This window comes from Elephas maximus, chromosome 17 (assembly GCF_024166365.1).
Source record: "Elephas maximus indicus isolate mEleMax1 chromosome 17, mEleMax1 primary haplotype, whole genome shotgun sequence".
NCBI classification, from domain to species: Eukaryota; Metazoa; Chordata; class Mammalia; order Proboscidea; family Elephantidae; genus Elephas; species Elephas maximus.
Genome location: NC_064835.1, coordinates 10,640,111 through 10,660,542, shown reverse-complemented (window position 1 = coordinate 10,660,542; position 20,432 = coordinate 10,640,111). Strand labels below are relative to the sequence as shown.

At 42.5% G+C, this 20,432-nt stretch overlaps 1 protein-coding gene across 1 annotated transcript in view; it reads left to right on the top strand.

Annotated features, from left to right (window-relative positions):
- JAML (junction adhesion molecule like) overlaps positions 1-20,432 on the top strand; it is a 35,286-nt gene that overhangs the window by 5,132 nt on the left and 9,722 nt on the right. Inside the window, exons 3-7 of the mRNA XM_049857117.1 lie at positions 2,429-2,583; positions 4,070-4,295; positions 9,278-9,390; positions 11,732-11,966; positions 18,502-18,640. Of these exons, the coding sequence (XP_049713074.1) occupies positions 2,429-2,583; positions 4,070-4,295; positions 9,278-9,390; positions 11,732-11,966; positions 18,502-18,640 (868 nt within the window). The remainder of the gene's footprint in view (positions 1-2,428; positions 2,584-4,069; positions 4,296-9,277; positions 9,391-11,731; positions 11,967-18,501; positions 18,641-20,432) is intronic.

Genomic DNA, 20,432 nt, shown 5'->3' with positions numbered 1-20,432 from the left:
GCCAGGGGACTGAGGGGGGTTATTTAATTTCTCATAAGTTGCGTGCATTTTAAAAAACCAGTGTCGTATATTTTCAATTCCCCTTGGTTTGTTGAAAATGGAAACCCTAACCTAGAACACTGTTTTGCTGAAACAGCTGTTGGAGAAGCTGTGTAGCAGAGTCTTTCTTGGAAAGCTGAATCTTCTTCTGTCTCTATTAGAAAAGGCTGCCTTTGGGTCCTTACTGGGGGTTCTGGGACCCTCCTGTGTGATAAAAACTTGTTCTGTGGCATCCTGCACTTCCAGTCATTATCTTTTAAACCACTGTTAATCCTCAGATCGGGAACTGAGATTATCGGAGTCCCAGAATCCTGCTCATTGTTCTCACGTTTTAACCACGCAAGCCTTCTTGCAGTTCCGCAATTGCACCGTAGTCTTTCCCAATTTGGGGTAGTTTCCTTTGCCTGGAGCCCCTCCTCCCCACTTCCTACACCGCACCCCATCAGCACTGCCACCCACAGCTTCCTCAGTCTTCAGGTTTCCCCTTAGGCTGCATTTCCTCTAGGAAGCCTATCCTGGCTGCCCCCTTCCACCAGGTGGGGGGCTTCTGCACAGGGCCCTTCTTGTGGCTCTGCTACATTAATAATATTTTCATTCTTTTTTTTTTCTTGTCTTTCTCTTTATTCCATGGATATAGCTCTGCAGGAAGAAGAAATTAATTAGTGCTTTTCTCCCATAGCCTTTTATTTTTCTCTTTATTAATAATTTTTTGAACTGCAGATAGTGACCTAAACACTGACTAAGCAAAGTGTACAGACTGGTAGCCTCCGCTCTAATTCCAGGCAATATAGGGTACACACACATGCAGGCGGATACACACACACACAAACACACACACATGCACACACACATCCGTACAAACATACACAAATACATATATACACAGACAGACAGATAATACAAACACACACACAAATAATTCAAACACACACAAACACATACACACACAAACAAGCACATACACAAACCCATACCGAAAATAGTTATGTATTGGAGAAATTTTTTTTTTCCCCATAAAAGCAGAGTTACAACCATCTCAGAGGGTATTTAGACATTTCCCCTAAGTCTATGAAGCAGCTTGCAGGTTTTTGCCCTTCCATCCAGGGAGTGAAGAGATCCAACCGCTGCAGATAGCGGCTAGGTGGCGTCCCGGGGGTTTTGCACTTCTGCATGGGAAGCTTTTCGTCCTCTGTAGGATTTTTTTTTTTTTTAGGAAGTCTCACTTTTTGCACCCATTTCTCTGCAAAGATTACTCTTCAGGCATAAGTTTCTCTTTGCTTTGGGTGCTGCTGTAGCTCTCTAGCTGCCCTTCACTTAATTCTACATACAGTGCTTTAATATTAAATTAAATTAGCTTCTGATATCTTTAACCACACATAAAGTTGCTCAGTTCTTTCTTACAGTGAAATTCCAAATCATGTTTGGAGCTAGTTTTGATTTCTTTCAACATAATTCTCTCTGAAGGGTTTAGAGTTCATGTTTTCTCTTCCATCTTCCCTATTGTGTGTGCCTGCTGTTGGGGCAGGAAGTTAACTCTCTTCTCTCGGCGAAACGGCTTAGATGAAAACCCTGGCACGTTTTCTGTTTATTCCCATATAGGGTTTCTTGGCTCTTTTTTGATCTGAACCAGGCAGCATCTGTATGTGTCTTTCTTGATTTTGTTGTCTGTTTGCATAGAGCAGTGAAAAAAGAAATGTTCGTTTACTGGTTTTCTCTTTTAGTGACCTCTTGGACTTACTTGAGCGGTGTACAGGTAATGAGGTCAGGCCATGCGTGCAGAGAGGCTGGAAGAGACACCTAGAATCTGAAAAGCCAGGGCTGATGGCAAAGCTGGAGGGGGGCAAGGCAGGGAAAGGGCCAACAGAGGAAATTGAAGGGGAGAGCTGTGCTCTGCATTGGCCTAATTACAAGGACCTGCTTTACAGCCAGAATCAGCCAGCATATTTAGAGACAAGCTTTTAAAAAGAATGGAAAAAGAGGGAAAGCCAAACCAAACCTGTGAATTGGCTTTTCAGATAGGAAACTAGTGGGAAATGAAGAGCAAGAGACATTCTATTTCCTGTTTATGGTTAGCAGATGTGGGTGTCCAAATTGATGACCAAAAAGTAGGGGCTTCAGGATTTCCTGTCTTTCTTTAGACAGGAGAAAGGGACCAGATAGCATTTATTACAGTATGAATATTGTAGAAACCCTCTGACTTGAGCCATGTGAATGACTCAAGGATATTTCTCTTGACCTTGGGGATGACGGTTTGCAAGAAAGGCCTCTGAGAACTTTGGGACGTTGGATTATCTAATGGAGGGGAAGTGTGCATTGGTAATTGATATGCATTTTTGTTGTAGAAGGTATTTGTCTAGATGATATGTCCTCTTGATTTTGACTTCTATAGATTACTCCTTGGGCCAGAACAACTTGATTGTTTCCACTCCTGAGCTAACAGTCCATGTGGGTGATTCAGTCCTGATGGGGTGTGTTTTCCAGAGCACAGAAGAGAAGCATGTGACCAAGGTAGACTGGATGTTTTCATCCAAAGAGGATGCCAAGGTAAGGAGGAAGAAACTCACTGCATCATGGTGAGGAAAAGGGAGAATCTAGTTGTCAGGTGCCATATGGTAGTGTTGCAAGAGCTTGGGTTTTGAAGGCTGTCAGAACTGAGCCTCCTCTTAGCTTTGCTCACTTGGCTGTGTAACCAGCTGAGCAAATTACTCAACCTTGCTGAGCTTCAGCTTCCTCATCTGTGAAGGTGAAGGTGGCTATAAGAATGATAATGCTTAACTTTCAGATTGCCGAGAGGCTGATGTAGGCAGTGCACATAAAACTCTCAGTTTCCCTCCTCTTTCTCCTTCTGCATTTGTAGAGTGGCACACTACCTATTTTTGCCCTAGGTAGTGAGAGGAATGCTTCTTGGGATCTACCTAGACAGAAGAGCTATGGCCTAGGCACAAGAATGGTGTCATAATAACCATTTTGTGGTAGGGAGGAGCAGATTCCTTCAGCATCCCATTACTGCATGTGTGTGCTGGGGAGTGGTCTTTTTCTCCATCCCAGCTGCTCTAAGTGTTGGGATTAGCAGATGCAGCACGCTTGGGTGAGAGGTGTTTCATGGAAACTCTTTGGAGGAGGAAACATTGTATTAAGCCTTATCAGAGATTCCATGGAAATACTTGTATGTCAGGATCATTTGTGAAATATATCTCAAATAATCTGTTACCAACCCTAAGTCTCAATGCTTGCAAACAAAATAGTTTTTGTAACTCAGAGCATAGTCCATGTTATCCCTATAAAGCTGTTGTTGTTGTTAGTTGCCGTCGAGTTGATTCTGAGTCATGGCAACCCACATGTGCACAGAAGAACTGCTCCAAGGTCAGGGCTGTGACCTTTCAGAGGCAGATCACCAGGTCTGTCTTCTGAGGTGCCTCTGGGTGGGTTCAAACCACCAACCTTTTAACAAGTGGTCTTGCTTTTAACTGTCTGCACCACTAGGAACTTCTTCCTATAAAACTACTGTCCCTCCGTGTTTTATTGCTATTTGTTGTTATCAGAGGGATGTCCCCATGGTGTAAGCAGAAATAAGAATTTGCCAGGGCTCCCTGTGCCAGCCTGTAATCACTCCCTGTTGATAACTCCTTCTCTTCCATGATGCCCTGCTGACTTGAGGAGGACAGGAAGGATGCTAGGAATTCTCATGTCGCCCTACTGAGCCATGCATTTGAATGACATCTAATCTGTGGGCCAGAGCAGAAAACAGGGTGAAAATGGGAGATGCTTTTCAAAAGTTGTGAGTATGAATCCCCAGAGTGATCTTCAGAGTGGTGTTACATTTTACCTTAAACTGCAGGGTATAAAAATGTGTGGAATAGAGTAGAATATTGCCTGGCACAGTATTATTAACTGAGTACCAAGTACTTTTTGATCAGGATGATGATGATGGCTAGGCTGCCTCCATATTACAGGGTCTTTTTTTTTTTTTTTGGATCCAGGTCTGGTACATTTGACTTTTGATTTTGCCCAATGTTGTATTGCCTTTCAGGACGAATATGTGCTGTACTATTACGCCAACCTCAGCGTGCCTATGGGGCGCTTCCAGAATCGTGCGCGCTTGGTGGGGGACATCTCACGCAATGACGGCTCTCTCCTGCTCCAAGATGTGACAGAGGCTGACCAGGGAACCTACACCTGTGAAATTCGCCTCAGAATGGAGAGCCTGGTGTTCAAGAAAGAGGTGGTGCTGCATGTAATACCAGAAGAGCCCAAAGGTACCCGGGTGCTTACTTAGGGAAGGGCTGAGGGGTGAGAGGTTCCATGTGCAAAGGCGGAAGGGAACAGATTTTGTCGCACAAATGCCAGGCTTTGAGCTAGGTACTTACGACAGAGTAGATTCTCAATAAATTATTATTATTATTATTTTTTTGTAAACCACAATCCAAGGTTATCTTTAGTCTCATTTGACTATCTAGAGCATTGGACTTTAAGAGAGGGAAGAATTCTACAGCGACTGTTCCTCATTTTTGATTCATTAGAGGTCAATTAAATATTTTTTTCTTTGTAATTCTTTCTCCCTGTATGTATATATTTATTATGGTAAATATATACATATATAAATATAAAACACAACATCTCCTAATTACATAAGTCACGACATGCAACCATCACCCATATCCATTGCCCAATTTTCCATCACCAATAAATGATTCTCTTTAAAGAAAAATAGTGATGACAATTATTTTATTATTACTTTAAACCCATTTCATCCTCGTGAAAACCACATGAAGGAAGCATTGGTCTTTCCATTTTACAGATGATGCAACTGAGGCCTAGAGAGGTTAAGTGAAATGCCTAAGAATGCATATTTATTAAATGGCGTATTTAGTACAGTGAAACCTGTGAAAGCCGGAACTCCACGGGACTGCCTTGTTTTTCCAGGGTCTTTCTGCCTTTGACAAGGTGCACCCTTATGACTTTTCTATCGCTTTCTAGGGTAGGCTTAGGTTCTATTAGTGGAAAATATTTGAGTTTTCCTTCCCAGACAGATGTCCGTCTTACACAGGTTCCGGCTTTCGTGGTTTTCACTGTACTTGAGCCTAGGCACCTCTGACAACAAAGTCCATGTTCTTTTTACTCTACCCTGACACTTCCCATCAGTTATTCACTTGTTGCCATGTCCGTGTTTTATGGTACCCGGGTTAAGTGTTCTGGGTGACATAAAAGAAATGATCCGGTCTCTCTAACTTCTTGGGACCTCATTTTTCCATCTGTAAATGGAGGGAGGGGCTTCAGAAGATTGGTGGTTTTGAAACTGCTCTGTGGAACCTTTAAGTGCGGAAACTCTTAGGCATCACAAAGGGTGTGAAAAGGGGCAGAGGGCTGGGGGAAGACCTAATCAGGTGGGCCTCCATGGTTTCTACCTCCACTTCAACCAAAAGGAAAGTTGTTTCCCTTTTTCCTGCTTTATTGGTTGGGCTTCCAGGTAAGATTTTGTTTGAAGAAAGGATTCTTCTGCTTAAAAAAGGTTGAGAGCCCAAAATTAGATGTATTCTTTCAGAGCGTGAGATAGAAAGGCAGTCTATGGCCTCAGAAAGCTCGTAGTCTAGCTATGGAGCTAGACTCTAGTCCCCGGGTAGATTCGGCCCACACTCTCTTACTGAGCTCCCCCAGGGTATCCTACTTCCTCCTTTGTGATACGCATCACTCCTGTTCAGTGTGTCTTCCTTGTTCACCTGAGTCTGTGTTCTTTACCTCCTAGCCAGCCCTAGGCACAGTGTCTTGCACAGTGTAAGCAGTCAATAAGTATTTTTCAAATGAATGCGATTTTTGAATTAGAGTCCCTCACTTGAATTCGATTTCTAAAAATAAAGAGTTATAGAAGGAATATGTGATTTGCCCTCTATCCCTTCTTTCTATTTTTTCCTACTTTTTTTTTCTCCCACTGGCATTTTTCTCTTTATTCCAAGGTTGTGGCGCTCCAGGAAGAAAAAAATGAATCAGATGGGTTCTCAAGGATTATCTGTGTTCCTTTTTCTGCCTTTGTTCTCTAATGCTGTGACTGCACACTTGGCAAAATAACCATGGCCTACAAAATGGGCACCAATTCCTGCTTTGAGGAGACACCAAAAAACCAAGAAAGCGGTCACCGTCAAGTCGCTCTCCACTCCTGGTGGCCCCATGTGTGTCAGAGTAGAACTGTGTTCCCTAGGACTGATTTTTCTGAAGTAGATTGTCAGGCCTTTCTTCTGAGGTGCCTCTGGTGGACTTGAACCTCCAGCCTTTTGGTTAGAAGCCAAGCACATTACCCATTTGCACCACCCAGGGACCAAAAAAACAAAAACAAAAAACAACGTACTGCTGTAGAGTCGATTCCAACTCGTAGCGACCAAATAGGGCACAGTAGAACTGCCCCATAGGGTTTCCGAGGAGCAGTGGTGACTCAAACTGCCAGCTTTTTGGTTAGCAGCCTGAGCTCTTAACTACTGCGCCACCAGGGCCCCAGAGCAGGCACAGAGGACACCAAAAGGAGCCAATTACAAGGAGTTGAAGAATCCATGGAAGCAGGCTACGACAACTTTAAAGGTAGTCAAATACTTCCCCAGGAGCCAGTGGAGCAACCTGTATTTTTTCCACCCTGACAGCCAAAGAGGAAATAGATCCAGCTCCTAACAACTTTGTCTAGTGGCCTAGTGAAACGCCATAAACTCGCTGTAGGGCGATTGCCTCCTTCCACGTTGAAACTCCGTTTTTGCAGTCATTTATAATTTTCTCTACAAAGTTTACCCTTTAGTTTTAAATTTTTCTGTGATTCTACTACTTCAATTTCTTTTTTCTGATTCTCATTTTAAACATTATAGATAATATTCTTACAAATGAAAATAAGGTTAGCTTCCTGTACTCTTGCTGCTGAGTCAGCCATCCCCTCACTTAGGTGAGATGGTACAGCGTGGCAAGTGAGAGAGCTGGGGCTTTGTCTTCACTCAGGCCTGAGTTGGAGTGCTGGCTCTCTTTCCCTTTGACTAGCCATGTGCATTTGGGGGCTTTCAGTTTTCTTATCCGTAAAATGGAAGGTAATAGCCTACACCTCAAAGTATTGTAATGACTAACTGATGCACTACTTATAAGGTGTCTGGCACATGCCTGGTATATTGAAATGACTCAGAATGTTGTTGCATCTTTTTTTTTTCTTTTTTTTTTTTTCCGTAGAGTTCAGTTCTTAATGTGCTGATGAATTTAGAGGGAAGTACCTAGGAAACCCTATGGGGCAGTTCTACTCTGTCTTACAGGGTTGCCGTGAATCAGAATCGACATAACAACAGCCTTCCCTACTGGTATTCTTTGGAGTGAATTTTTTTTTATTAACTTTTATTGAGCTTCAAGTGAACGTTTACAAATCAAGTCAGACTGTCACATATAAGTTTATATACATCTTACTCCGTACTCCCACTTGCTCTCCCCCTAATGAGTCAGCCCTTCCAGTCTCTCCTTTCGTGACAATTTCTCCAGTTTCCAACTCTCTCTATCCTCGCATCCCCCCCGCCCCAGACAGGAGATGCCAACACAGTCTCAAGCGTCCACCTGATGGAGTGAATTTTTATTACTTTTGAAATAATTCCTCCAAAGAGCTTGGATTTCACCATATTTTCTTTTGTTTCCCTCCCATGGTGCATCCCTCCTGCTGGGCAGGAAGTTAATGTTCTCCCAGGGAAACAGCTTGGATAAAAAGGTCGGCTTATTCCCTATGCTTGTTCCTTTGGTAGCTTTGTTTGACTCTCTTTTGAAGGAAGTCTGTCAGTTAAGACCTAGGCTTGTGCCTCTCTAGACATCACCCACTTTTCATTTCTTAATTGACTTTGTGGTTGATTTGTGTAGAGCATTGTTGAGAAATTCAGAAACATCTAATTTTTTTTAGGGACCTCTTGAAATGACTTATGCAATAAATATATGGAGGGTTAGGCTACTCGTACAAATAAATAGGCAGAAGAAAGAACCTAGGAATTGGGAAGGGGGGTCAGGTGGGAGTCAGGTGGGGGCAGGGATTGAAACAGAAGAAAAGTCTAGGGGAAAGCTATCTGCTGTCTTGGCCTAATTAGCAAGGAATCCTGTGACTTGTACTGTAGCCAGGCCTAGCCAGCAAGTCCTAAGACAACTTACAAAAAAGAATAGAAGGAGTTGAAGAGAGTCACCCATGATTCTGTCTTTCAGCTAGGAGAATCAGGGGTTTTATATAAGAATGAGAGTTATATAATTTTTCACTTCCTGTTTATGTTAGAAGTGGGTATCTAAGTTGGTGAACAGAAAATGGGGACTTCAAGATTTTCTGTACTTTCTTTAGTATAAATTTGACATGGGGTTGGGATTCATGGAGGAGGAATTCTGGAAAAAGAGAAGGAGAAGGGAATTAAAGGGTTTTTTTTTTTAAACCAAACCTGAAGCCCTGGTGTTGCAGTGGTCAACAGCTTGGCTGCTAACTGAAAGATTGGCAGTTTGAATCCACCAGATGCTCCTTGGAAACCCTATGGGGCAGTTCTACTCTGTCCTATAGGGTCACTATGAGTCAGAACTGACTTGATGGCAACGAGTTTGGTTTCCAAGAAAACCAAACCCACTGCTGTTGATGATTGGATTCTAACTCCGCGGCCCCGTAGGGTTTCCAAGGCAGTAAATCTTTATAGAAGCGGACTGCCACATCTTTCTCCCTTGGAGCATCTGGTAAGTTTGAACCACTGACCTTTTGGTTAGCAGCTTAGCTCTTTAGCCACTGTGCCACCAGGGCTCCATTAAAGCAGACCATGAAAACAAAACAACCCATTGCCATGGAGTCAATTCCGACTCATAAAAACCCTTCAGGACAGAGTAGAACTGCCATGTAGGGTTTCCAAGGAGTGGCTGGTAAATTTGAACCACCCACCTTTTGATTAGCAGCCAATCTCTTGAGCACTGCTCCACCAGAGCTCCAGGGAGCATTTATTGCAGTATGAAGACAGCAGAAACCCTCGGACTTGAAAACGTGGGAAGCTAGAGGGTATTCTCGTACCCTCAGGGGTGCCATGCTGGTTCTGAGTGAAAGACCTCTGAGTACTTTGTCTGCACAGAACTATCTGGGTCACCTGTGGAGGGGACTATGCAGTATTTGGTAGAGACATTGATTTTGCTGCTGAGGATCTTTGGCTAAACATGGTCTCTTTCAGAAGATCTTCGACTTCTATAGATTATACCTTGGGTTTGACTTCCTTCTCCTTTTTATTCCCAGAGCTCACGGTCCATGTGGGTGATTCAACTAAGATGGCGTGTGTTTTCCAGAGCACAGAAGGGAAACGTGTGACCAGGTTAGACTGGGTGTTCTCATCAGGAGAGCATACCAAGGTAAGGAGGAAGAAACATCACTGCATACCAGAAGCCCCTGGCCAATGAGGTCAGGACAGTGTGGTGAGAGGGAGAATCTAGTTACCAGGTGCTGTGTGGTGGTGTTGGAGCCTGTCAGGACTGGAGCTCCTCCTAGCAAGTTCAGCTTCCTGATGAGAAAGGTGACTGTGATGATGGTGATGACGATGATGATAATGATGATGATGTTGCATAACTTTTGGGGTTGTCAAGACACTGGTAAGAGATAGTAACTGTAGAACATTTTGTACTTGACTTGGCTACTACATATTAGCATTTTAGTTTCCTTTGTCTTCACTCTTCTCTTTGAGAATATCATGGGGGGAGGAGGGGGATGATTTTTGAGGTTTTTTTTTTTTTTATTCAGGAAAGCTATGGTCTAGGCATAAGAATGACTTCATAGTGATTTTGGGTTATTTTTGTTAGATTTCTTCTGTGCCCCATTGCCTCATTTATGTGATAGAGGGAATTTTCTTTGTCTGCACGGATGCTTGAAATGTTGGGATTAGCAGTTTCCAGGAGCCAAGGGAAGGGGCATTTCATGAGAACTCTGTGAAGCAGTAAACAGCAAGTTATTTTACTAGACCAATAGCTCCCAGCCACGGTGTGTCGATGTACTTATGGGTCAAGATGTGTTTTGAGGTACTTCCCAGGTAATTTGTTATTAGTAAAAGTTAAGGAGCAAAGTTGATAAAAGATTTAACTTATAAATTAAAACATATTCCAGGGCATGTCTCTAAAAAAGGTCACTTACATTCACCTGATTCCTTTATGAGTCTGAATCAGAACGTGTGGCATCAAGATGGCATATGGGGAATTAAACATAGTCCCAGGTTCACCCCTGGGAGCTTGTCATGCATTTAAATGTCATTCACCAAGTGACTCACAGCGGGAAATAGGATGAGAGTTGACATTTTGAGACTGTGAATGTGAATCATAAGAAACAAGAGGTCACAGTCTCTCCATTTGTGTTTATGTCTGTATACCCAACTACCTTTTCTTAAAAGCCTCTTAAAGATAATAATGTGTACATGCTTTTATGAAAAATGCCAACATTCATTCATTTAACAGATTTTTTAAGGCATTTTGTATGTGGTGAACACTCTTCTAGGCACTGAAGAATATAATAGTAAACAAAATAGAGAAACCTTCTGCCCTCGTGGGGACTTATAATCAAGAGGGAGGAAATTACTCAGTAAAATAATGAAGAAAAACATATAATAATAATGGTAAAAGCTATGGAGAACAATAAAGAAGGGAAAGGGGATAGGAAATACCAGGTTATGGTGGTTGTTATTTTATATAGGTGTTAGGGAGGCCTCACTGAGAAGGTAATATTTGAGCAGATGTCTGAAGGGGAACGAACCATGTGTATGTCTGGAGGGAAGAGCATTCCAGGCATAGGAAGCAGCAAGTACAAAGGCCCTGAGGCTAGTACTCAAGCCACAGCAAGAAGGCTGGTATGGCTGGAGCAAAGCGATGCAAGTGGATTTGGGGAAGAGCAGGTAGAAATTGAAGTCAGAGAGGAAAAGAGGGAGTGCATCAGATCATGTAGGACCTTGTGCTTTGAGTAGAAATTGGAGGGGGAAGGGGTCATTGGAGGGTTTTGAGCAGAGGAATAATATTATCATGATTTTTTTCCAAAGGCTCACCTGGCTACTCCGCTGAGAATAGATGCAAAGGGGGAATAGCCAGGGAGACTATTGCAGGAATCCAGGTGAGATGTGAGGCGGCTTGGGCTGCAGTGGTAACACTGCAGGATGTGAGAAGTGGCCAGATTTGAAAAATCTTTTGAAGGTAGAGGTGATAGGATTTGCTGAGGGATTAGATGTGAGTTGTGTGAGATAGAGAGGAGTTAAGGATGACTCCAAGACTCTTAGTTTCAGCATCTGGAAGAAGGCTTTTTCGTTTATCAAAATGAGATGGACTGGAAGGACTCTGTTTGGGGGAAAAATTAAGAGTTCAGCTTCGGACATATTTCAGGTGTCTATTGGAAATCCAATTGAAAATGACATTAAAAAGTAAAAGTACTTTTTCTTTTTTACTGGAGAAATGTGAAAAGTGAAAGTCCTTCGTTCTCATTTTCCTCATTCCTCTCTTCAGATTTAACGATTGTTCTTAGTTTGGTGGTGGTCTTCCTTTTAGGCATTATCTCTGTGTTTATGACCACATATGCATGCACACACGTGTGTGTAAACGACTTTGTGTTGTCTAATCCTTTCTGATAATACTTTTACTGCCTACGCATAAGGAGGCTTGTGAGTATTGAGATCTCCTACTCCCACACCCCCTTCCCTCATATTTTTTGCCTTTCCCTTTCTAGAAGGAGGTTGTGTTGCAGTATCCCAAACTCAATGTATCTGAGGGGTACCCGCAGAACTGGGGACACTTCCAGAACCGTATAAACCTGGTTGGAGACATTTCTCGCAACGACGGCTCCATCATGCTTCAAGGAGTGAAGGAGTCTGATGGAGGAAACTACGCCTGCAGTATCTATCTGGGGAGCCTGGAGTTTAAGAAAACCATTTTGCTGTCTGTGATCCTGAAAGAGCCGAGAAGTATGTAACATTTCATTGGCGAGGTAGCTGGTAGGCTGGGCCAGGACTGGGGTGAAGCAAGAGAGAGGTGCCTAGGGTGCAAAATTTAAGGAGGCACTCACTCTCAGGTGCTGACCGTATACTTATGTGACCCTAAGAGTGAGTGTTTCCTTAAATTTGTTGTCTTAGGTGCCTCTCTTGACTCACCCTAGTTCTGGCCCTGTTGGTAGGCCAAAGAAAAGGGAGATAATATTTGGTGCATACCTACCCTATGCCAGACAACAATTATTGACAGTGTTATCTGCCAATTGAAAGACACAGGAGCTCAGAGATGGACTGGAGTTGATGTCCAAAGTCATTTTTTCTTGGCTTCAGGGGAAATACTGTGCGCTCTGTAGTAGAAGGGGAAGTGATCCTGATCTGGTGAGAGACAGCAAGGAACAGAGAGAAAACAGAAAGGAACCAGAACCAAAACTGGAGGGTTTTTCCCATCAAAGGTTCTGTATTTTGGCAAACAGTGTGCCTTAAGGCCTGTGGTGTGTTGGGGAATAGTCAGTTGTATTGTTTGAGAGGTCGGTAAGTGAGGGGTTGAAGTTAAAACATAACCCAGCTAGCAGACAGGATGTGGCCTGTGGACTTTGCCTCTCGCTCAGGCCCCCAGAAGTTGGTTGTGGTTGGTTGGAGTTGGGTGGGGGATGGGATGGGGATGAGAATGAAATGATGCCTCCGTACCATGGGCCAGAGACTTAAGTCTATGGAGGTGCCTTCTTGTTAATGGCAAAGGGTTCCAGTTGGAGAGGGAAGCAGAACAGATGGATTTGTTAAAGAATCACCTCTCTGCATGTCCTTCACTGTCAGAGGTGTTACCTTTATGCACAGAGAAAATACAAGCCGTTAGTGGGAGCTTGCTTGACTTCTGAGCCTTCCCCACCCACAACCATATCTACAGCTGCCCCATTCTTATCTCTGCCCTGCTACCCTGAGGCAGAGGGAGCCCCTTGTGCCCTGGGCTTGTCCCTGCCCCTGTGCTAAGGCTGGACCTGCACTTCCTCCTCAGGAACCTCACAACATGGCTCTCCAGGATCTTTAAGTTCCCACTTTCCTTTGGCTTCTACCATTCAGTGTATAAATATCCTCAACTCTTCCTTCCTCATTGTGTCCTTGTCTACTTTAGTTTTCATCCTATGTGTTTTTTTAAACAAAAAATCACTTTATTGAGATATAATTCACATATCACATGATTCACCCATATAAAGGGCTCAACTCAATGGCTTTTAGTATAGTCAGGGATGTGCAATGGTATATTTCTTTCTTAACAATAGAGGCAAATCGCTTGCCTGAGGGCTGTATTTGGTATCTTTCTGTCTCATCTCCTATAAACTTCCTCAGTGCACTGCATTCTGGCTTCTGCTTCAACCTCTACCCTAGTTTAGATCGCCAAGGACATCTAATTGCCCAGTCTTGGGCTTTTTTACCTCAGTAGTATTAGACACTTATTCTCTGGTTAGTTCCACCTGCACGTTCGACAAGTACTTCAATGACAACACGCTCGAACCTGCCGGAGCGCACCTTTCACCAGCCCATCTCCCTTCCATCAGTTAATGTCCAACTGGATGCCTTGAAGTTATACTTGACTTCTCCCTCTGCCATGACCCCTATCTAACAGGTCAACAAGTTCTGTCATTTCTACTGCTGACTTATGAATCTGTCTTCTTACCAGTTCATCACTATCACCTTAATTCTGGCATCATAGTCTCCGTCTCGGTCTGTTGGCCTCTAGCCAGTCTCTGCCTCCATTCTCAGCCCCCACCATTCAGTCTTCATGCCCCTACCGGTCTCATCTTTTTAAATCACAAATCTGAACAAGCAATTTGATTCCACTACGTATACTCTTTCAGTGGCTTCTCTATTGCTTCTTGGAGCCAAACTCCTGGTTGAGATAATCAAATCACTACAGTACTTGGATCCTGTTATTTATCCAGCCTAATTTCTCATCATACCCACAAATGTAACTTGTGCTCCAGACCTCTTAGACCGCTTCCAGTTCCTAAAAGCCCCATCCTATCAGGTCCCCAGAACGAATGCGTCACCTTCTCTCTGTCCTTCTCCCTGTTGGGTGCCCAACAAACTTGACGTTTCTCCTAAGAATCAGCTTAAACTTTAAAACTTTTGCTGGCAAATTCCCATCTTGCTGTCAAATTCTCATAGGATCGCCTACCCTTTTCTCTGTGCCCTCAGTACCCCATATATAGACTTCTATCACAGCACCTATAATGGTCTGTGGTTTTCTGTTTACATGTCTGTCTCCCTCATTGAAGGCAGAGACTATTCATTATTCACCTTTGTATCCTTAGTGTCTGGCAATGCCTGGTACCAAGGAGGTATTTGATATACAGGCAGTCCCCAGATTATGAATGAGATCCATCCCTAAGTCTATCTTTAAGTAGAATTTGTAGGTAAATTGGAACAGGTACATTTGGTTCTTATTTAGAGTCAGTTAGTCAAATGTTAGGCATCTGCTAGCTTGCCTGTGGTGATGTGGTGGCTTGCCTGTTGCTGTGATGCTGGAAGTTATGCCACTGGTATTTCAAATACCAGTAGGGTCACACATGGTGGACAGGTTTCAGCACAGCTTCCATACTAAGGCAGATTAGAAAGAAGGATATGGCAGTCTACTTCTGAAAGAATTAACCAGTGAAAACCTTAAGAATAGCAGTGGAACATTGTCTGATATAGTGCCAGAAGATGAGCCCCTCAGGTTGGAAGGCACTCAAAAAAACGACTGGAGAAGAACTGCCTCCTCAAAATAGAGTTGGCCTTAATGATGTGGATGGAGTCAAGCTTTTGGAACCTCCATTTGCTGATGTGGCCTGATTCAAAATGAGAAGAAACAGTTGCAAACATCCATTAGTAATTAGAATGTGGAATGTACACGGTATGAATCTAGGAAATTTGGAAGTCGTCAGCAATGTAATGGAACACATGAACATTGATAGCCTAGGCATTAGTGAGCTGAAATGCGCTGGTACTGGCCATTTTGAATCACACAATCATACGGTCTTCTATGCTGGGAAAGACAAACTGAAGAGGAATGACATCACATTCATCTCAAAAGAACATTTCAAAATCTGTCCTGAAGTACAACATGGTCAGTGATAGGATAATATCTATAAACCAACAAGGAAGACCAATTAATATGACTATTACTCAAATTTACAAACCAACCACTAATGCCAAAGATGAAGAAATTGAAGATTTTTACCAACTTCTGCAGTCTGAAATTGATCAAACATACAATCAAGATGCATTGATAATTACTGGTAAATGCTGGAAACAGAGAAGAAGGATCTATAGTTGGAAAATAGGGCCTTGGTGATAGAAACAAAGCTGGAGAATTTTGCAACCAACTACTTACTCGTTGCAAATACCTTTTTCAGCAACAAATGGTAACTGTATATGTAGACCTCACCGGATGGAAAACACAGGAATCATGTTGACTGCATCTGTGGAAAGAGACGATGGAGAAGCTCAGTATCATCAGTCAGAGCAAGGCTGGGGCTGACTGCAGAACAGACCATCAGTTGCCCATATGTAACTTTTAGTTGAAGTTCAAGAAAATTAAAACAAGTTTATGAGAACCAAAATATGACCTTTATATATCTCACCTGATTTTGAAGACCATCTCAAGAATAGGTTTGATGCACTGAACACTAGTGACGGAAGACCAGATGAGTTGTGGGAAAATATCAAGGATATCATACGTGAAGAAAGCAAAAGGCTGTTAAAAAGACTGACAGAAAGAAAAGACCAAAATGAATATCAGAACAGACTCTGAAACTTGCTCTTGAACATAAAGTAGCTAAAGCGAGTGAAAGAACTGATGAAGTAAAAGAGCTGGACAGAAGATTTCAAAGGGTGGCTCTGTGAAGACAAAGTAAAGTATTATAATGAAATATGCAAAGACTTAGAGTTGGAAAACCAAAAGAACATGCTAAGCATTTCTCAAGCTGAAAGAACTGAAGAAAAAATTCAAGCCTCGAATTGTAATTTTGAAGGATTCTGTGGGCAAAATATTGAAAGACCCAGGAAGCATCAAAAGAAGATGGAAGGAATACACATAGTCACTTACCAGAAAGAATTGGCTGATGTTCAACCATTTCCAGAGGTAGTATGTGATCAAGAACTGATGGTACTTAAAGAAAAACAAGCCTCCAGGAATTGACAGAATACCAATTAAGATGTTTGGACAAACGAATGCAGCACTGAAGGTGTTCACTTGTCTATGCCAAGAAATTTGGGAGATAGCTACCTGAAGAGATCCATATTTGTGCCCATTCCAAAGAAAGGTGATCCAAAAGAATGTGGAAATTAGCAAACAATATCATTAATATTACAGGCAAGTGAAATTTTGCTGAAGATAATTAAAAAATGGTTGTAGCAGTACATAGACAGGGAACTGTCAGAAATTCAAGCTGGATTCAGAAGAGGACGTGGAATGAGGGGTATCACTGTTGATGTCAGATGGATCTTGGCCGAAAGCAGAGAACACCAGAAGGAGGTTTACTTGTGCTTTGTTCACTATGCAAAGGCATTCGACTGTGGGGATCATCACAAATTATGGGGAACATTATGAAGAATAGGAACTCCAGAGCAATTAATTGTGCTCATGAGGAACTTGCACATAGACCAAGAACAAGGGAATACTGCATACTTTAAAGTCAGGAAAGGTGTGTGTCAGGGTCGTGCCTTTTCACCATACTTATTCAATCTGTATGCCGAGCAAATAATCTGAGAGCTGGACTATATGAAGGAGAACATGGCATCAGGATTGGTGGGAGACTCATTAAAAAAGTGTGATATGCAGATGACACAACCTTGCTTGCCAAAAGTGAAGACAACTTGAAGCACTTATTGATGAAGATCAAAGACTACAGCCTTCGGTATGGATTACAGCTCAACGTAAAGAAAATAAAAATCCTCACAACTGAACCAATAAGCAACATCATGATAAACGGAGAAAATTTTGAAGGTGTCAAGTATTTCATTCTACTTGGATCCACAATCAGTGCCCATGGAAGCCGCAGTCAGGACATTAAACAGTGTATTGCACTGGGCAAATGTGCTGCAAAATACCTTTTTTTTATTTTTTTAAATACTTTAAAGAGCTCTTTTGCAGCAGATTTGCCCAATGCAATGCATTTTTTTATTTCTTTTTTATTTTTTTAACTGTACTTTAGATGAAGGCTTACAGAACGAAAAAGTTTCTCATTAAACAATTAATACACATACTGTTTTGTGACATTGGTTGCCAACTCCATGATGTGTCAACACTCTCCCCTTCTTGACCTTTCTTTCCCATTACCAGCCTTCCTGTCCCCTCCTGCCTTTTCCTCCTTGTCCCTGGGCTAGTGTGCCCATTTAGTCTCATTCTGTTTTATAAGCCTATCTAATCTTTGGCTGAAGGGTGGACCTCAGGAGTGATTTCATTACTGAGCTGTAAGGGTGTCCAGATGCAAAAGATATTTTTAAAGTGTTCAAAAGCAAAGATGTCACTTTCAAGACTAAGGTGCTCCTTACCCAAGCCATGGTATTTTTAACCACCTCGTATCCACGCAAAATCTGAACAATGAATAAGGAAGACGGAAGAAGAATTGATGCCTTTCACTTACGGTGCTGACAAAGAATATTAAATATACCATGGACTGCCAGAAGAACAAACAAGTCTGTCTTAGAAGAAGTACAGCCAGAGTGCTCCTTGGAAGCAAGGATGGCGAGACTTCGACTCATGTACTTTGGACATGTTATCAGAAGGGTTCAGTCCCTGGAGAAGGACATCATGCTTGAAAACGTAGAGGATCATTGAAAAAGAGGAAGACCCTGATGAAATGGATTGATACAGTGGCTGTAACAACAGGCTCAAACATAGCAATGATTGTGAAGATGGTGCAGGACCAAGCCATGTTTTGTTCTGTTTTACATAGGGTCGCTATGAGTCAGAACCGACTTGATGACACCCAACAATAGTCAAATATTTGTCTTGTTGTTGGTGTTATTTTATACTGTATGTTGTTATACTGCATGTGTAATATGTATATTTAGAGTAAATGATTGAAAGTGGAATGTCTCCTTAAGGCTTGCTTGGTGTCATGGCTATGGGGCTGAGTGCCGTAGCATGTATTCTTGTGGAAATAATCACTTGCCCATAGAAAGGTCAGCAGCCTCTAAAATGCCAACTCTTTCTAGGTTAGATAACCAAATTTAAAAAGAGAATTGGTAACGTGAAAGAAAATGCTACCATAGATGAGACGCTGCTAGCCTCTGCTCCCACCCACCTCAATCTACATCTTAGGGGTAGACAAGGGGTCAGACTTTGGTTCTGAATCCATAGGGGAAGCTGGATTGGCAGTGTCTTGGTATGGCTTGGAGTCTGGCCTTCCTCCCCCGCTTCCTGGTTGACTCTCAGTACTTAGCATAGGGCCTTTGCCTGAACTATGGGACTTTCGGCTCTTTTTCTGGAGTAATGAGGCCCTTGCATTGCTTTTTTTCCTTTCCCAAGCATTGGTGACGCCGGTAACCCTTATACCTGCTGTCCTGGGTGGTAATCAGCTGGTGATCATTGTGGGCATTGTCTGCGCCACCATCCTGCTGCTGGCTGCTCTGATATTGATTGTGAAGAGGACCCACAGGAATAAGAGGTATAGGACTGCCCCCACCCCTTGGGATGGGAGGCTGGGGGTACAGGACCTCCTCTAACCCAAAGTGACAGAGAGTGATAGGGCCCTAACTGCCATTTTCACTGAGGTACTTTTGTATGTGTGTGAATATTTGTTTTATACTTTGAGTTATTATCCTACAGTACTTTTAAAATTTTTTATTTTTTTAAATTCAGTGACATTGATCACATTTTTCATGTTGTATCACCATTATTGCTATTCTTTTCCAAAATATTCCACCATCATTAACATGAACTCAATGCCCCCAGACAAAAATTTCCTCCTTCCCCCTTCCTCCCACTCCTGGTAACCATAAATATTCTTTGATTTCTATTAAAAAAAAAAAAAAATTGCTTATTTCATATAAGTGAGATCACACAGTATTTGTCCTTTTAGAACTTACTGATTTCACTCAGCATAATGTTTTCAAGGTTCATCCATGTCGTGGCATGCAGCATAACTTCATGTCTCTTTACAGCTGTGTAATAGTCCAGTGTATGTATATACCACGTTTTCTTCATTCATTCATCTGTTGATAGAATTTTGGTTGTTCACTGAAGTTGTTTAAAATAGAACCATCTGTGGTTGTCTAATAGAAGTCCTTCATGTAGTTGTCCAGTCCCTTGGCTCACTGTGCCCAGGAGAAGCTTTGGACAGTCCCACACCTCTCCCCTTTGCCTTGGTGTCATATGAAGATGACGAATGCCTTTACAAATGGTGGCCTAAGTACAGCATAACTAAAAAGATAAATCTTATGCAGGAACTGCAATAGTGCAGTTCAACACCAGAAATGCTTTTTGAATTATCCATGTCATACACTTCATATGGAAACCCTGGTGGTGTAGTGGTTAAGAGCTACAGCTGCTAACCAAAAGGTTGGAAGTTTGAATCCACCACGTGCCCCTTGGAAACCATATGGGGCAGTTCTACTCTGTCTTATACGGTTGCTATGAGTCGGAATCCACTTGACGGCAATGAGTTTTATACGCTTCATACAGAGGCTCAGATCTTGAGGGTTCATAGTAGTTTTGTTTAAAGGGCCTCATTCTAATTATAAGAGAGATTTTTTTTTTTTTTTTTAAAGGGCACTCTCAGATTCTAAATTATTGCTGAAGTGTGTTTTTAAAGGCCTGACTTTCATCAGCGTTTCTCCCAGGGTCTCAGAAAGGTCCAGATGCTCCGACATGGCACTTGTGTTTCAGCTGGCAGGTCCACATCCCTCAGTTTACCAACTATTGAGGAACTATGATGGTAGGGCAAATGGTCTCTTCTTGAAATAGTGTCAGTAGGCAAGGGCCCCCATTAGGAGTAAGTAATGCTGACTTCTGAGTCCTCTTCCCCATGGAACATGGATTCTACAGACAGTGCCGGTGCCTGCGAGGTCCGCATCCCACTCCGCGGGGCTCTCTGATCTGGTTTTGGACTTGGTTGGCCTCTTCGAGGGCGCTTGCTCTTTGAGTCCTGAGAGCACTGAACCAAGAATTAGACAACCCGGGTTCCAGTATCAACTCTTATCAGGTTGCTAAGAGACTGTGGACAAATCACTTCCTCCCTGTGGGCCCCACTTCCCCTTGAAATGAAGGGCAACAGTTGTCTAGTAGTTTACCCTAAAAAAATAGTCAGACTGGTATGCTGAGATTTGTGTATGAGCATGGTCACTGTAGCATTGGTTATAATTAAAAATTGCATCATACTCAGTATCTATCAGAAAGACAATGATTAAATGAGCAGGCATCCTAGTCAATGAAATGCTGTGCAACCCTTAGACAAGATG